At 41.7% G+C, this 18,083-nt stretch overlaps 2 protein-coding genes across 5 annotated transcripts; one reads left to right on the top strand and one right to left on the bottom strand.

Annotated features, from left to right (window-relative positions):
- Positions 1-1,221: 1,221 nt before the first annotated feature.
- gss (glutathione synthetase) lies at positions 1,222-12,759 on the bottom strand. Of its 2 annotated transcripts, none has more exons than XM_070969320.1 (13): positions 12,654-12,759; positions 11,802-11,968; positions 10,493-10,638; positions 10,256-10,331; positions 8,891-9,030; positions 8,419-8,535; positions 7,532-7,612; positions 7,222-7,299; positions 7,002-7,071; positions 5,465-5,659; positions 5,140-5,221; positions 4,272-4,461; positions 1,222-2,143 (listed from the first exon to the last, which is right to left on the bottom strand). In XM_070969320.1, the coding sequence occupies exons 2-13, from the start codon at positions 11,931-11,933 to the stop codon at positions 2,020-2,022; spliced, it is 1,431 nt and encodes a 476-aa protein (XP_070825421.1). In that variant the 5' UTR covers positions 11,934-11,968; positions 12,654-12,759; the 3' UTR covers positions 1,222-2,019. The 2 variants fall into 2 exon arrangements, with proteins under 2 accessions (XP_070825421.1, XP_070825420.1); XM_070969319.1 differs by having other exon boundaries at positions 11,802-11,943; positions 12,654-12,757.
- A 347-nt stretch (positions 12,760-13,106) lies between these two features.
- Positions 13,107-17,495, top strand: LOC139335164 (U8 snoRNA-decapping enzyme). 3 transcript variants are annotated; one of them, XM_070968637.1, is made up of 5 exons: positions 13,107-13,218; positions 13,758-13,889; positions 14,196-14,236; positions 15,750-15,987; positions 16,130-17,495. In XM_070968637.1, the coding sequence occupies exons 2-5, from the start codon at positions 13,758-13,760 to the stop codon at positions 16,373-16,375; spliced, it is 657 nt and encodes a 218-aa protein (XP_070824738.1). In that variant the 5' UTR covers positions 13,107-13,218; the 3' UTR covers positions 16,376-17,495. The 3 variants fall into 3 exon arrangements, with proteins under 3 accessions (XP_070824738.1, XP_070824739.1, XP_070824737.1); XM_070968638.1 differs by having other exon boundaries at positions 13,193-13,214; XM_070968636.1 differs by lacking the exon at positions 13,107-13,218 and adding an exon at positions 13,453-13,633.
- The last annotated feature ends 588 nt before the right edge of the window (positions 17,496-18,083 follow it).

Here is an 18,083-nt window from a genome sequence, read left to right as displayed (position 1 = left end):
TGTAACAATGCAAATCTGGGAAAGATAGGGGATTTTAAGGTCAGAGCGGCTGCCCTGAGATGACCTTACAGTGTAAGATGAGAAGCAACTCAAAAAAACAAAAGATGCCCTCAGGGCGTGGTAAACACCAAGTTGAAGTGTATAAAAGACAGGGCACTGACCATTGTAACCCGGAGTTCGTCAGGATTGCACTCTGTGTGTTTCTGAACGTGTTCCTCTTTATTGCCAGCAATAAAGTACTTTTCTCCTCGGACTTCTGACTCCTGCAGAGTTTTATTTTTATCGGACACCTTTTTATTCTATTCGACACTTTTTCCATTTTTATTGGACACCCTTTCGACGCCTTTTATCTTTATTGGACATTTCTTTAAAAAAGGAGGATTTCTCTGAAATAATTGGACGGCTGTTTTTGATTTTTTTGGCCTGATTGTGGTTTGTGCATTTGGCCTTCACATTCCACGACTCTATCACACAATCATAACATCAAGCCTCGAATGGCTCCTGGGAGAAGAAAATGATCCACAGTTCATCCTGCATGTGACGTCCTGAAGGCGCTTCTCTTTTCTCTCATTTTCATTTGCAGTGCTTCTGTTTTGCTCTTACTTTGTTCTCCCTTTATATAAACCACTTTTTCTTCTTCAGTATAACCCTAACGGACAACATTAAGAGGAAAGCTCAACATGCTCATCACATGAGAGCGCAGCAGTAAAGTGCTGATGTAACGTTGAATTGTTTTCCCTTAAATTAAAGCAGTCTGAGCTGTATTTCTTACATGGATTTCTTATAAAGCTGCTGAAAATGACTGGGGTCATTTTAGCCACTGCTTTTGTTAAAGCATTCCACATTTAATGTGATTTTCAAGTATCATCTACATCTGAGCGCAGGGACTCGCCTGTTGGGACTAGACGATGAATTACCTGCTGATTTTTGCAGCAGAGACCTTGTGCACATTTTGCTGCGCTGTGCCCGGAAATGTATCCTGACCTTATGGATCACTGATAAAGCTCCCACTCTCAATCAGTGGAAACAAATTGTGACCAGTATTATTCCATTTGAAGCGTAAACCCTTTTTATTTTACCAGACCTGGGATCCATTTCTCGATTACCTGCGTACCACTGCACCTCGTAGGATGAGGTCAGGGCTTTTAGACCTGGCATGGGAAAAGGATCAGACTTCCTGAACTCTTGTCCTTTTATTTAATTATTATTATTATTTATTTTATGTAGCATTTATTATTATTATTATTATTATTATTTATTCATCTGAATAAATAATTGATGAATCTTGATGAATCTGTCAGGTTTAAATGCCTGTATTTTTGCACCACTATTATTATTGCTATACTTTGTATTGTTCCTTTGCACACAAAAAAAGTTCAATAAAAATATGTTGGAAAAAAAAGCATTCCACATTTACGACACCACAGCATCATGTCATAGTATCTGTATGTAGAAAATAAACAGCTTGTTAGTTGCTTGTGTCAATCATAAAAAAAACCTGCACTCAGTTAAAGGGATAAAATTGACTCAGACCCACATAAACCCTGTACTTCAAAAACGCACTTTCACAGAGCCCGATAACATCAAGTTTTCCAGTTACACAGACAAAAACCTCAGCACACTGTGTGAGGACTGTTTGAAAGCTACAGTGCTGTTCAACTGTACTGAGATGTTGTAAGATGTTTTTAATACTCTCACATGTGAAACGCGAGCTCAGAGCACCTTCACTGAGCCTAACATGTTGTAGTAACACAAGCCAGCCACAAGATGGCGCTTCAGCTCCACCACCATGTTTCCAATGTTAGTCTGCATTGTGTCATATCAAAAATGTTCCAGGAAAGAAAAGTGAGTATGTCTCTGAAACTATGACAGTTCGGCTACATGTGGGACACATACGCTCAGCATCATCGTCAAGCCGAGCAAACAGTGACAGGGTGATACAAAAGTGCAACCTTGATTCCACTGTTATCCATTTGCAAACTGCTTTGTTGAAAATCCAGCAGCTAGGAGTGGAAATTGTCAGACGAGCAGAGGATTATCCAGCACAGCCACTCCTGCCGCCACGCCTCCGTCTGAGTGTTCCGAGCTCTTGGTCCTCAGCAGATGACCCACACAGTCGTTCATCACCATGTCTTTACCTTGCCTGTAAGGAAACGAAGACAAATGACAGATAAGAGCATTACATGTTGAAATACTTTAATTAAGATAATATGACATCGATCAGGAGAGTGGAGACTTGTAATTCAAAGTTGCATGGTGCAAGTACAATTAGGGCCATAAAAGCTTCCTCAAGTCAAAGTTTAAAATTACTGCTTGAGCAATAAACTTCTCAACATACAAGTTACTGTGTTAATAGTGCTTATTATGTGCAGGCCAGAGATCCTCACAAGTCACTTTATGCGAGTCTATGAACACACAGGACGCCACACTGACTCCTTCCACGAGCAGCACTGCTGCTCCCTACTGGCAGAACGTCATGTGCACCAGCACAAAACTTAGAGTACCACTTAAACTAACAATTACTTCTCCTAAAGCCAGATATTATGAAAGCCATCAATTGATAAAGAAGTTTATCCTCACAGATAAAACTGTTTTTCTTCCTTACTGGGGCACAGAGAATCACTGTGCACTGACACCTGAGGGCAATTTGTGCTCTTGATTATAAAATGGATCTGGCAGCTAGAGTTTGCTCTAAACTATGGAGGTTTGGCACAATATTACTTGAATGATGTTTGTGGAGAGAGAGAGGAGGAGCTGGTGAGTAAGGACAGAAGTGCAGAAATATAATGTGTTCATTAGTCAGTATTTTGTTTATATATGTAAATATTTATATATAGCCTAATCATATATTGTCTCTTCAAATTATTAAAATAGTTGACTTTACTGCCACTATCTGCTTCTCTATCATATATTAGTGTGTGTGTAATGTGTGTGTTTACAGTCTAGGCTACATCAGAATATTCTATTACTGTTAATCCCATATGAATATTAAAATAAGCCGAACCATTTGTCCTGTATCAGAGCTACATGTATGACGTTTGCAGCAAAAAAAACATGTAAAAATCAGTTTAGTATTCAGAAAATCACGATGGATTAAATGCGCTGACACTTCTTTGCGCCTGCCAAACAGCACTGAGTGGAGCAGGGTGACCGGTCCAAGATGGCGGCCCCACGGCTCGTCAGCACCGATAGGCAATGGCGGTCGATGCAGCGTCTACTCTTTATATCTCTATGGTCTGGTCCTACAGGACCAGTCCATCCCTCAGGTCGAGTCCCCCTAGTGGCCTGGCGCACTTCCGTTTTGTGGCGTGAATTTGCAGCGTTTGTCTCTTGCAGTTGTTTTGGGGTTGTGTGTGTTTTGATATTTGCAGCATTTTTCTTTCGCATTTGTTTTGTATATTTGTAAGTTTTTGCTTCTGCTTCGTTTCTGTGATTGCAGCATTTTTCTCTCGCAGCGTTTTTCTGTTGCATTTGTTTTATGTGTTTGTGTGTTTTTGGCTTTGCATCATTCCTGTGTTTGCAGCGTTTTGCCATTTGTGGCGCGTTTGCCCTTGTCGGCCACCGTAGTACAGTGGGTTTTCAGAGCTTTTTCACTGAAAACAGCTGCATGGTGCAGCTGGAAACACTGTGATGAGTGTTGCAGAGTGGACTGCTAAACAACGAGGGTTCGTCACTACTAAGCACCCTGTCTCACGTCAGAAATGCTAATTTGATCAATTGACCAAAAAAAAACAGATTAGTGCAGCTTTAAAGATGAAATGTCTTGATAGCTAGTATGTGTTTGTTTCTGAAGCATAAAGACTGCCTTCCTAGTGTGCTGGCTCTGGGAACACAGTCTACAGCAGCCCCACAAAGAGGACATTTTTCACTAAAATGACTGTTTCCTTTGCGAAGCACCATCTTGAGTTAAATGACCAGATAATTGGAGCATTACATACGACTTGGCTGAACTTTGGGATGTGCCTCTGTGTAGGGTTTTGTCTCTTATTTCTTACACTGAGCTGAGAAGTTAATGCTGTAGAGAGGGAGAGGATGAAGGATTACCAAGACCATGAACCCTCTCTGGACTTACTGGCAGTGAATATATGTAAAGCCAAGATAAACTTCATAGTTCTACTCATATCCTTTAATAAACTGTGAATTATATGGCTCTATCTGCTTGAGGGCAGTTCTGAGATATGCAGAAGCAGTTAAAGCTGAAATGAATGAACCAGCCCTTAAAGTACAACACAATGTAAACGAATACTGAAAATGAGATAGTGATTACATACCTGACATACACGCCAAACACTCCCAGTTCACTGAGACAGTTGCTGATTTGGAGAGGAGCATCTCGTCTCAACAGGTAGTTCTGTACGGGGACGGGACGGATTTTATCCATCAGAATATAAGCCATCCTCTCTGCACTCCCCTTCACTTCCTGCAGGACCTGGCAGATCTCTGATCCATATATGTTGTTACCTAGAAAAACAATGGTGTAATTAAGTGTGGAAAAACCTCGTCCACTCAGTTGCCCAGAGAAAGATGAAAAGCTCAATACCACTCATGTCTGTGCACTCAATATGAAGCTAGAGCCAGGAGACGGTTAGCTTAGCTTTGCATAAAGACAGGAAGCAGCAGGAAAGAGCTGTTCCAGCTCTGTCCACGGGCAAAAAAAAATCCACCTACCAGAATCTCTAAAGCTCACTAATTAAAATGTCAGATCTCGTTTGTTTAGCGAATGCTAAAACAGAGGCATGAAAACAAGACAGCGTGTTTTTTTTTTTTTGGCTGGGCACTGAACTTCCTGCAGTCTTACCTAGTTGCCTGGCAACCTCACAGTAATTACAAGAATCCAGGAAGTCGCTTCCTCTGGCTTTGATTTGCCACTTAAAATGAAGGACTTGATTTGACTTTAGACTTAATCTGACAAACTTGACGTGAGCTTGTCTTAAAAGATCTGGACTACCCCTGAAACAGCTCTATGACTGACTGTCAACAAAAGCTGAATACTTGCTCTACCATGACAGGATACCTTTCAAGCTAAACTTTCAATGCTGTTCACAGTACTTGGCGTACACGACCATGGAGCCACTGGCATTTCAAACTCTCTTGTTTTAAGAAACGTTGACCATGCGGCAGATGTTTCTCTCATCATACCTCCTCCCTCTCGCTGAGGCTTCAGGACAAACCCTTCTGGTGCTGCTAGAGCCATTGCTACTGTTTTGTCACCCTCTGGTCCCTTAAGACAACAACACCACAAAAACAAAACAGGGAAAGAAAACCTGCCATTAGGTCAGTGTATTGCAACCATTTGTACATTTTCTCTTCACCTTATCAGTGTAAACACATACGCTTAATAGAGCCAAGAGCCTGATCCCTGAACATGAGTGAGTTGAAGCACCAGCAGTACACACTTTCAAGTTGTACGACCAATTTTAACAGTAGCTTTCACAGTAACCTCAGGCATGTGTTACTTTCTCACCATGTCTAGGGTGTAGAGGCCAGCGAACGTTGCTCTGATCTGCTCCACTACTTGGGGCTGGTCGGGGAAGAACTTCTCCAGGACTCCAGGTCTGGCGAGTACCTGCTGAACCTTCTTGGTTCCAGCCAGGTGAGTGCTGATATCTGGACATTTCACAGCCATTGAGCGCTCCATCAGAAGACGAGCGTCCCAAGTCTACAATTGAAAAAAACTCAAATGTGTTTCTCTTCTTGCAAGAACGCTGACACATCCAGTATACTGACCGTCAACACATCACAACATTAAAATGCCATCTGATCCCTTCTGGAATGAAATCTTTGAGTCCATTCGTACTGGTTAACAGATCTGACACTGTATTCCATATTATCACACACGTCAAGTAAAATCCTTCATTGTAATATCATAAAGTGCCATCCAGTGCTTCGGCATCTGATAGGATTCTCAAACTGGAATTCCTGGATCATATTTTGTCTCACCTGTCCCCAAAACTACATGACTGCAACCACCTCTGTTTCAGCTCAGGCTGTTTTCTGACTGAATGCCCATTCAGTGTATTTGATGGCTGCCCTCTCTTGGTCAACATTCCTGACATAACAGAGAGCACAATAGATGGCCAAGCAGAAAGGAGTCTGTTTTCTTTGACAGGGGGCAGGGAACACACTGCCCTGAGCTGACAACAGTGACAGAAGACTGAATTAGAGCACTAAACGCGCTCACACTGTCAGGGAGAGTTCACACCATTGATTTGGAAAGCTGCTAAAAAACATGCTTTTAAGGTCTGTTCAACACGCAGTAGCTAACCGGCTGACACCAAACACATCGGTTTGAACCATTCAAATATCTATTTTTGAGCCTTTGTGCATAAAGGAGCAAATAAATACGAGAATATGAGAGACATATTACTTATATACTATTTCAACATAAACAAATCTTTTAAAAGATCTACCTACTTACGCATTACAAAATAAAGAAGAATGAACGTAATAAATACTGTATATATATATATATATATATATATATATATATATATATATGTCCTGTATGGTGTTGCTGAATGCGCTCTTTTTCAGCTTGACCTACATTTCATTTTCAAATCAATCAAAGTGAAGTAGTGTGTAGAGTTGCCAGCTGGTGTCGGTCCACGTGTCCTCCAAGACTTCAATGTCCCGGACAAATGGGAGGAAGTCAGGTCACATATACTGATGATGGTGCCTATTTTCCCATGTTTTTTGTGTTCAAGTGACAGACTTTTTGGAATTTTTTTCTGTTAGTTTTCTGGCAGTTTGTGCACCATCAATGTACATCCACTAAAAGTGTTTGTTTTTGCCACCGACAGGCTCAGATGTTATTCTCAGTATCTCACAGTATTATAGAAAGGATCCTACAGAGACAGACCTTTTTGAGTCAGATATGTTACTCTTCAATGTCCATTCCCAACTCAACTTGAAGGTGGTGTCCTCACAAAAATCACTTTCCATCTTGACTGCATTTCACACAGCCAGTAACTGAAACTAGGAACAAAGATTTAAGTAAAGACCTGCTCAGAACTGTAGTTCTGCGGCATGTAGCCATTCCTGAAGTACACCACTGCAACCTCTTGGCCATCACTGAAACGAGAGTAACATATGCACTGTAAATACATAATTAGTCAATAATCATATTCAGACCTATGTACTGTATACACATCATTTTAATGTTCAGATAATCAACTTTATAGAGTTCATTCATTCAGATTTAACTGACAGACACAGACTTACACAAACAGCCTCTTGTCCTGATCGAGGGACCCTGTCTTACTAACATCGTCGAAGCGCTTTCTTTTGGTGGGAATGTTTCTGAAACACATTGACAACAGTGTGCGGGTTACAAAAAGCTGCACTGTCACAACATTCAGAACACAAACTAGCTGAATGCCCATGAGAGACAGCGGCACAGAGTCAAAGTTACACTTTTGGATATGTGTTCCATTAAAATTAGGCATTATGTTCCTGACAAATATACTGCTGGCTAAAGCTACTGGGGAGCTGCTTGTGTCCTCATTAACAGCTCCCTGATACTCACACATACCTCTTCCACAATTCACTCTCAATGTACCGCTGATCAAAGATGTTCCTTTGGCTCTCTTCCACCAAGAACATGACGATTGCTCTGAAATGACAACAATTGCTGCTGTAAAACACTCTCACTGCCACCTTTAAACATTCATTTGCAATAATAATACATTCGTAATGCTTCAAGACTACACAACAGTTACACAACACCATAGATGTGACTTATGATGAATTATAACTTCAAGTGTGTTAAGTATGCTCTTGAATAGATAGAAACTGGAGGTTGACTGATGGGGCTCATAATACATTATGACTACTTATACACACTAATGCACATGTCAGAAATCACTAAGGGCTGGTAGTTATCAGTGTATTTGTCGAGTAAAGGGAAGTACACATTGGTCCATCTACTTTGAATATGTCATATTGGTTTTATATCTGAAGGTTCAATTCCAAAAGCAGACAAATGTTTACTGATATTACTTCATTTGCATGTGTTTTACTTGGAATTCTCTGCATTTCTGCATCTTACATATGAATCACTTGTGCAGCACAGATTTTTAAAACAGGTATACAACCAAAGCAACTTTACAAAGTGAATAGTTTGAAAATGATATTTTGGAAATGTCAGCATCTGTAAGACACCTGAAGCGACAATTCCTTCTCAGTAACATCTATAACAATTCATGACAACTGATACAGCACATGAGAAATCCTTATGAATGCATTATAAGTCACTAAGAATGCCCTCATAACGCACTATAGATGTGGTCTTCATAGAAAGTGTATCTAGCACTTGATTTTATGCAAAGTAGATGGAAAAGTAAGTGAGCAAATAAAGACATCTGGGCAAAGACATGTAGTTTAATAAGGCTGAATTCCGTGGATGCATTTCATTCCTACTTCTCTGATCCATAGAGCTCCCAGGCTTTGGCAACGGCCCTGGCCAGGCCAGCTGCAGGGTTGTTGTCTAGGATGTGTTGGCTAACCTCCAGATGGCCAGCCACCTTCAGGATGTGTCTGTCGGATAAGATGAAGAATACTTATGGCAACACTAATCACAGCGAATGATATATTATTACTTTTCTGGATGCATTTTATTTCACCATCCTTCCATCCATCCATTTCTTCATCTTGCTTAAACCAACAACACACCATTGGCAAGTTGTAGCTGCCTAAAGGACCAATCAGAGTGTATGGAATGACTGACGGTGGACAAAACCTGACTGCCTTAAACGACCCAATTAGCATGATCACCAAAAATTGACAGATTTATTTTTTAATCACCTGCTATAAAATTGCTTTACTTAATTTTAGTTTCACCACCAACCTCACCAGCCACAGTCTATGGATGATATGCTAACGACTGACTTACCGGTGTATGTCAGGCGTGCGTGAGGAGAGACCTCCAAAACTGGCAGCAAAGGTGTTGATTTCTATCTGCTTCAGAGACGATGATCCATCATCTCTCTGGTCCAGCATGTAGTCGGACCGATTGAGACCCAGTACAATAGACTGGTAAGAGGGAAAGAATAAGACTACTTAGAAAGCTAAAAGGTAATGATGAAGGCATGTGGCTGAACATGCTGAAAAAATTAACCAATTGATGGACCAGCCGTTGGACAGAAGACTGACAACAACTTTTACGGTCAGTAATCATTTCTATTAACTTTAAAGCATAAATACCAAACTTCCCCTCGTTCCAGCTTTCCATGTATAAGGATGTGCTGGTTTTCTTTGTCTTATGCAATCCACAGTATAATTTTGGGGTTTTGGACTGTTTGTTAAACAAAGCAAGCTATTAATGTATTATTATTATTATTATTATTATTATTATTATTATGTATAGGAAGGTACCACTTTCAGCTTTAGGATTTACATCCTAAAGCTGAAAGTCTTTTTTTTTATATAATTTTCTGACATTTTATAGACCAAACACTCAAGTCAATTAATCTAAAAATAATGCGCAGATTATTTGATTACATCCACCAACTACTATTGTCCTTGCTATAAAAGCAACACACACCAATTTCTCTGTTGTTGGCTGCAAGAACCAACACAAAGGTTTTCATCTACTTACTCACACACGGATCATTTCACTTCAGACTGCTTTGTGGGCCAATACAAAGCAGGATTCACTTCAAAACTGAAGCTCAAGGATGGATTAATACAGATTTCAAACTCAGAACCTGTAATTTATTATTATGTTGCCATGTTATTTTGCTGGTAAGCCTGTTCAATTTGGCTTTAGCACATTCTGCAGCTAACGTCGCTTAATTAACCAGACTAGTGTGTTGGATGTAGGAAACTGGTTTTTGTCTGTGTGTGTCTGTTGCTGTTGTATGTAAATGTACTTGACAGACATGCCCTGTGGTGCACTGACTGTTGTACTTCTATCATACACTTTGGGTTTTCTGCCAAACAAATGCTCTTAAGATGCCTAATCTCTGTCAAGAATCACATTTCATTTTCTAACTAGCCTACATTATGAAGGCGGCTGCTCCTTCCAAAACACATGTAGGCCTGTACCTCATCTTCACTCCTATTTGGAGCCAATCAACACATGCAGATTGCATTACACTGCTAATGGAGTGGAAAGAGGTGGAAGGCCTCTTTCATTTTTGTGATACTGTAACATAATACCGTAATCGTAAAAAAAACAAAACACCGCAGTATGAGCAAGGGTCAGTAATTTAACAGACTGACAGCAGCCAATTTGCACAACCCCAAAATCACATACCTGAGACCTTCCCTCTTTGAGGATTTGTTGGTGGATCCTGAACAACCTTGCAGTGAAATCATCCACAGCAATGGTGCTATGATCAAAAAAATCAAAGAAGTGACTCCATTAAAATAGTACATCAGCTGCCAAAGATTCACTCAGAAATTACTATAAAGAGATCTTTAGGAGAAGTTTGACCCGGATCTGATGTGCTGCTGCAGAAACGGTCAGGATTACTGGACGCTCATATGCTACCTAGCTAGAGCCTCTTGCAGGAAGTCCGGGTCCTGACTGATCATGTCCACCAGCGTGTTGTAATGCGTTTGCACGGCCAGAGCTTGGAGGAACACAGCCTTAGGCACAGGTGTGGGAAAGAGTGTGAATGGAGCATAGGTCACCACCTGAGAAGAATTCAGTGAACACAAGCATGAGACATGAAATATGAGAAGTCAAAAGCCTCCAAAAGAAAAAATTCCCAACATTACTTCACATTGAACCAGCCTTAGCAGCCCACTGGTATGAAAGTGTGTGTTTCCTTACAGGGTGTGGCTCAGTTTGTCAACGCACACATGCATGCTCATAATCATCAATCAATCAATCAATCAATCAATCAATCAATCAATTTATTTATATAGCACTTTTCATACATAATATCTGCATTGTGTGTGCATCTGCATTAAAACTGAATAAGAAGATGTTAAGTTGAGACTTCTTTCATTCCTATGTGCTAACACTTTTTCTGTGAAGCGAGAGGTCTGATAATCACTGATGTGTTTCTTTTTCTCCCACACCATAAGGGAGCAAATGTTTTTAACAACTGATCTGATACCAGAAGAATCGCTGCAGCATCTTCAGATTGGTACATTTACTGCGTCTGCTAGTTTGTTGAACAATTTTAAATCCCTTTGTGCACACAGTAAGCCGTGCTGCTCGACTTATTGCTTCATTACAGGCTCTCAAGGTACAACCAGGTGCATATTTTTAATCTCTCTCTGTGCTGAACTTTCTACTCCCGCAGCCTTTACGTTAATCTGACAGCATTCAATTCACACCTGTGCTATGTAGTTAAGAATGAAACGGAAGTGCTACGGCAATGTCACAAAGTCCAAACTATTAAGACTGTGGCACTGTGACTGTTACATAACAGTGACTTAGCCAATGGGTAGGCAAGGCCATCAAGTCCAAAACTGACAAATGTTTCTCTGTCTGCAGCAGTGAAGCACCTTTAAGAGCTTTCTTGACTTCCAAATACTTTGTGCATGTACTTACTGTAACTACCTGGCAGACAAGAGACTGACACACATGTTTGATTATGACTGAATATATACGACTTTAAAGGTTGCTAGAGAGCACTATTTTCACGTGTGGTCATCAGTCTGTATCTGTCTCATCTGCGTACCTACTGCATCTGTTTTTCTGTAAAATTCTCGTCTCGTTTTGTGGTTCCTCCTCTATTGTTCGTTTAATCTTTGATATTTGGATGATGAATCACACATGCTGCTGTCAAATTATGCTCTGCATAATCCTCCCATAGTCTAACTTAATGCCTGTTTTCACTCCTCACCTCCGATGAGTTGGGAGTCTCTTGGATCCTCATTAAGACGCCCTGAAGAAGCGCTGCATCTTTTGCCACATCTGCCAATTCTTTGATCAGTGCAGTATTCATCATCACTTCGTCTTGGACGCCCTGGGCCATCCTGATTCACCTGAGACATGAAGAGCAGCCACAAGCTGCAAGTCAAACAGTGCAAGAGCACGGGAGAGGGGGACACGAGTTGACATCAAGTCCCATAATGAAAAAGGAAACAGGGATCTTTTTACCGTTCTAATTAATTCATATTTGAAACACTGGAGACATCGACTTGTTGTTTAGCTCTAGCTGTTTTATAAATACACCTTTTGTATTTGATTACAGAATCAGTCTGTACGTTAACCCGCATACTGCACAAGACAAAGGGGCCACTACTATTACAAAAACACATATAAGAAAGGAAAATCATCATCATCATCGCAACGTTTATTATTGCTGTCGTTAACACCCTGTTGCAGGGTGCCATAAAAACATGCATACATGGCAAGTGGACACACAACAGACTGGACAGAACTAACGTTACAGGTAAGAGGACGTTAGTAAGTGAACAAAATCACATTAAACGGTTGCCCCTGGTGTAACTCCTGCTAATATATTACGAAAACAGCACTTTTCACTGTTTTCCTGACGTTGACAGCCTTTAAAGCTGCGAAGCTACTGGCGAGCAGCTGCCGAGCAGCCAGCGGCTGGTGGTCGTGGCTAGTAAACGTTCACGGGGGCATAGCTATCCACCTCCAGGCTAGCACGTTTCCTCGATGTTTGGTGTCCTGCTCGAAAGCTTTCACGAGCACAATGTGAACGCCGACATTAACCAAATAATATTACCTTTTGAAGCGCTCTTCTGTCCTTTCTGATACGACTAAAACGATGTAGTGGAAATGACAACACAACCAACCGGCTTGAATGAAATCCGAATCTGCTCAGACTCTGCGAACCAGGCACAGGTCGAGAGATGCTATTGGCTAAACACAGAGCCACTTGATTTGTTCAGCCAATCAGTGCTCACTACGTATTAAAACCTGAAATCCTTGGCACCTCATTTACCCATAGACATAATATCTATGTAATTTACCGAGGTAGTGGTAGTTCCAGGAGTTTGTTTCACTTAATGTGAAATGCTGCAGGCTTCAGCGGTAAAGTCGAGTCCTGCGCTACTGTGCGGCTCCGCGCTTTGAACATGCACCGAGTGAGTTGTTGGGCTTAAAAATGCTGACTGAAGGATGACGCAGGAGTTTTATGGCGGATGATGTGTGTGGTTCACAGATAGACGCCCACAGCCCTCACCTTTGTCTTGTTCACATTTAGGAGAAGGTGGTACCATGCCACAAAGCAGTCCACCTGTTCCTTGTACCCGTCCCCTTTCCACCACTGACACACTCCACAACTGTGGGTAATTATGCTAATTATAATATTGTTAGTGTAGAGTTATAACAGAATCAACATTAGAATAAGACAGAAAAATATACCAACCACATAAAAATACACCAAAACAAATAGTGTGTGGTATGAAATATGTGCATTATTGTAAAAGATGTGTGCAATAGGCTTCATAAATCCCCATGAAAATTTCAGTGCAGGGCAGGGCTTGCTACTGTTGTCAACCTCCACACCAGCAGAGGGAGCTAAAACGTTTCAGATACAAGTCTCAAAGGGCTTCCTTTCAGCTTCCTAGTTCTGGATAGCTTTCCATAAGCTATTCTGCATTCAAACCCACAGGCCTTCAAGCTAATCAGAAGGTGTCAGTCAAGTCTGCTAACTCAAATATAAGAGGGAGGGAGAGAAATTAGCAAAAAGAGCAAGTGTAGGTGGGTGATGATCACACTGGCAGCTCACGACAAGGTGGAAGCCATGCAGGGTGATCAGTAAGCCCTGAACTGTCAATGTGTGACAATGTGTGATTTTGCTCCATGTTTGTGTGTATATTTGTAGATGGCGAGTGGACAGCTGTCGAGGGCGGAGGCCTTGGCGTGCTCAGGCTGCAGGCATGCATGTCATGTGATGCTCTACTCTGACACAAAAACTCAGCTGTTTGGAAGAACTCCCATCAGACACATCATACTGGTGAGTGTGTGTGTGTGTGTGTGTGTGTGTGTGTGTGTGTGTGTGTGTGTGTGTGTGTGTGTGTGTGTGTGTGTGTGTGTGTGTGTGTGTGTGTGTGTGTGTGTGCGCGGTAGGAGCGGGTTATGAATGGAAATGATTGAGTCCTTGCATGCAGAAGTGATGTAGACCTTTGCTTTCAGTGTTTCTGCCTGTTTGCATAAAACCACAGTCCTGTTTGTGTCTATGGATCTCTACCTCCGTCTGTCTGTGTGTCTGTGTGGATTCATCAGTGTGTGAGTGCATAACAGCCTCTGTCACTTCCCACAGATGCAGATGCGCTTTGACGGTCTGCTGGGTTTCCCTGGCGGGTGAGTGTTTCCTGGTGCTGCTTTTGTGTTATCCTCTTCTATGCACAGGTACGTTTAGCTAGGTTTAGGTTTGTAAGTCTCTGTTTTTCTTCACAGATGAGCCCTGTCAAACAATGTAATCCTTTACGACACCGAACAATTATCCACACATTTTCACTGGGATGCTGATGAACAGTGAAACAAACGTAAATAAGCACGACGGGTTCTTTTGTAAAGCACTTTATCTTGCTATAAAACAACTATCTGAAATGACCAGACACATACTGCTTGGTTAGTATTCAACTTAATATGAATCACTTGTGCCTTTGTGTCTGTGACTTACAGTAGTCACTGCCAGAATTTCTGCTGCATCATTCGCCAACACAGAGAAATTATGTAACAAGAAGAAAAGTCTGAAAAATCATGATGACATATGCAAAAGGAAGAAGAAGAATTGCATTAGCAAATGGGAACAATGGTCAGAAGCAGCGTTGTCCCAATTCCATACTACATACTAAATGTATGCAGTATATTCCATGTGGTGTTAGTCTACTGTGTTTGCACTAAGTATAGAAAATATCAGCAACTGCAATATGCGATGTCACTTTCAGCATAATGTGTAAGAGTTCATAGTTATTTCTTGTTTTCTGGGGTATTTGCCAAACTGTTTTACCATCATTCCACCCGCTGCATTCACATCTGTTTTGTGCAATGCATCATGGTAAAGTATTATCAACATACTGAAAAGTCCAGAATTTTTTATTGCGTACTACAGACTGACTTTTCAGCCATGCTTGCAGCATTGGCTCTCTCTGTGGTGCCCAGAGCATGAATGCTAATCACTTTGGTGATCCTTTGACTTTTTATCCAGTGCCACCAGCAGCTCAAAGTACTTGAAATCTCCCATCTACCAGATGGATGGCCACAAAAGTTTGCCATATTAAGTTAAATATCCCAAACAACTATTTGATGGATTATGAGGAAATTTGAATTCAGACAATGTTTCTTTTTGTCTCATCTAACGCCATCATCAAGTCAAAATTTGAATTTGTCCAGTCTTTGGTTTATGACTTAATACATGATAGACTAATGAACTCAGTCACTCATTTTGAGTTCAGTGCTAATCAGGGCAAATGTTAGCATGTTAACAGTCTAAATTAAGATGGGGAACATGGTAAACATTATACCTGTTAAACATCAGCATGTTAGCACTGATGTAAGCATTTAGCTCAAGACATCACTGTGCTTATAGTAGTATATTCTGAAGCATGCACCATTTCTAATATGACTTCATCTGATAGTTTTTGTGTTTTCTGAGTTGCTGTCTTTAACTTGTCAAGAAGACTTGTGACACTCTTGTGACTTGGGACAGGAGCGGCTTGGTGCTAACTAGTTTTGGGCTTTAAAATCAAATGAGCTTTTCAGTCAGCTTGATTTATTCTGCACTCAGGAGTCTCGGGAGAGCGATGCGGCTGGCACTGTTTATCTGCTTTCATATCCGACCCTAACCTTTGACCCCACCTCTCACATTCAGTCTTGTTAACCCATCTGAGGAGACCCTGGAGGCGGGGCTGAGCAGGGAATTGTCGGAGGAGCTGGGTGTGGCTCTTCCAATATCGGTAGACGATCATGTGGACTCCTGCCGTGTCCCTGCTTCTTCCCCCTCCTCTTCCCATCTTATCACTCACTTCTACGTGAAGAAGATGGAGGAGGAGCAGATTAGGGAGGTGGAGAAAGCGGCTGCATCCACAGCAACTGATCATGGACAGGAGGTAACGTCTGTGTGTGTGTTTGTCCTATTCCGTCTAGAGTGACTGATTGCCGCCACTTACCTGATCTCATGCTCTGTTCCTCATCACCTGTTTCCTCTCTCTCTCTCTCTCTCTCTCTCTCTCTCTCTCTCTCTCTCTCCAGGTTCTAGGAATGGTCAGAATCCCACTCTATACCATGAAAGGAGGGGGAGGCCTTGCGTCCTTCCTGTCGCACTCGTTCATCGGCAACGCTCGCTCCCAGCTGGTCGACTCTCTGCTGCGCTTCAACCTGATCACCCCCGAGGAGTTGCACAAAGTCCTCACACACTCTCTGGAGATACACACACACACTGCAGAGGACCTGAAAGCGGCCCTTTCACTGACAGAGGCGAAGAGGAAACGGTTTTGAAACACACCTGCACCATCATCAGCACATGCTCTCAAGCAGGCACACAGATGCAGTTTGGCCATGAGCAATGCTCAACACAGTCCTTCACTGACACACTTAATCATAAACACATCACATTCAGATTCTGAGCCGCTGACTCATAATTGACTGCTGTGCATCAAACAGTTTGGGGAAGACACTATCAACTGCTTTACCATTAATGGAAATAAAGTCATTTACACTGTCATCATATTCCAACTTTTTCTCCTCCTGATGTTGATTTCAAAGAGAAAAAATGGAAAACTCATTACATGATGTGTGAAAGCAATTATTACATTAATTAACACTCCCTCTTTAAAGCTTTTTGTATCTTAATGTTGTGAAGATGGCATTTTAATGATTCCATCAGGAATTTTGGCACATCTGAGTATTTCGCAAGCTAGTGAGAGTGCATCTCAAACAACAGACAAAAAGGGCAACGCATGGTCATAAAAAGTGAACAGGAAAAGCACAGGGCTGTGCTACCTTATGTGGTAATGCATTGGCATCTTGTATTCTACAAGTGCCACGATCAAAGGGGCAGAAAAATACCTTCCTTTCAATGAGGTGAAATTCTTTGTCTGTCTCTGTGCTGCCACATTTTTAGTGGTTTCATTTAGGAGGTTATTGCGCGGCGCTGCTGGTGCAATCCAAGGATTAATTACGTCCGTGACATACTATAAAGCCTACAGGCGAAGATTTGATTCTGTTTAAGTGTACCCTTGGTGCGCATAACGCGCCTGCACCAGATGTTGGTAACCTCATTCCCAGACAATATTGCTGGCAGTGAGCAGGATCAGACATGATGCTGGCTAATGTTGATACCTACTGTAAGTGTGCAATGTGAATCTAGCCTGATATGTTAGATATAGTACTATGGATATGTGTACAGTGCAGATATACAGAGTGAATACAACAAAAGACGAGTTTATTTTTGATTGATTAATCATGCTGCAGGTTTGCTAACCTGCGATCAGTGTGATCAATCAGCTTCAATGTTTGATAGTGGATACAGAGTGTGCTTTAAAGATGGAGTGAAGGGATTAAAGATGCTGAGAGAAGCCCACTCGTCATACATAAATACAATAGATTTATTGTAGAGTCACTGTACGTTCATTAATCATAACTGCATACAGAATCAGGCAGGTGTTAGCAGAATTACTGATGCCGGTCATTTCATTTGTGAAGCACAATGTGATCTGCTGTCGATATGTGTCTCAATCAGAGTGTTTTTCTCAGCTGTCAAGAGGAAAAATGCACCACATCCGGCGCAACACACAGGAAGCAAAGGAGACGCTTTGCATAAAACACACTTGTCTGTGGATGTGTGTATGCAAGTCTGTGGCTTTTTCTGTGTGTGCGTACATGCAGCTGCTTGAGGACATTCCTCCTTGAGGCACGCGTGTGTGTGTGTGTGTGTGTGTGTGTGTGTGTGTGTGTGTGTGTGTGTGTGTGTGTGTGTGTGTGTGTGTGTGTGTGTGTGTGTGTGTGTGTGTGTGTGTGTATGCGTGGAAACGGCTGCATCCTGCACGAGAGTGTGCAAAGAGAAAGGATGCTGTCATGTGACAATGCTGTGAGGGCGAATAATACAAGGTCATCAGAAAAACGTTTCGAGATAGAAAGGGATGGAGCGAGGGAGGGCAGTGCAGGCGAGGGATGGATGGATGGAGGGAGGGAGGGAGGCAGAGAG

This window comes from Chaetodon trifascialis, chromosome 8 (assembly GCF_039877785.1).
Source record: "Chaetodon trifascialis isolate fChaTrf1 chromosome 8, fChaTrf1.hap1, whole genome shotgun sequence".
Classification (NCBI taxonomy): Eukaryota; Metazoa; Chordata; class Actinopteri; order Chaetodontiformes; family Chaetodontidae; genus Chaetodon; species Chaetodon trifascialis.
Note: the sequence above shows the minus strand (reverse complement) of the source record. Positions and strands in the feature narration are given on the sequence as shown.

Coding starts and splice junctions, on each gene's coding strand:
- LOC139335164 (XM_070968637.1), top strand. CDS start 13,758: ATGGCGAGTGGACAGCTGTCGAGGGCGGAGGCCTTGGCGTGCTCAGGC. Junction 13,890..14,195: donor CCATCAGACACATCATACTG/GTGAGTGTGTGT, acceptor CACTTCCCACAG/ATGCAGATGCGCTTTGACGG. Junction 15,988..16,129: donor CAACTGATCATGGACAGGAG/GTAACGTCTGTG, acceptor CTCTCTCTCCAG/GTTCTAGGAATGGTCAGAAT.
- gss (XM_070969320.1), bottom strand. CDS start 11,933: ATGGCCCAGGGCGTCCAAGACGAAGTGATGATGAATACTGCACTGATC. Junction 8,536..8,890: donor CGCACGCCTGACATACACCG/GTAAGTCAGTCG, acceptor CTTATCCGACAG/ACACATCCTGAAGGTGGCTG. Junction 7,072..7,221: donor CAGGACAAGAGGCTGTTTGT/GTAAGTCTGTGT, acceptor CTCTCGTTTCAG/TGATGGCCAAGAGGTTGCAG.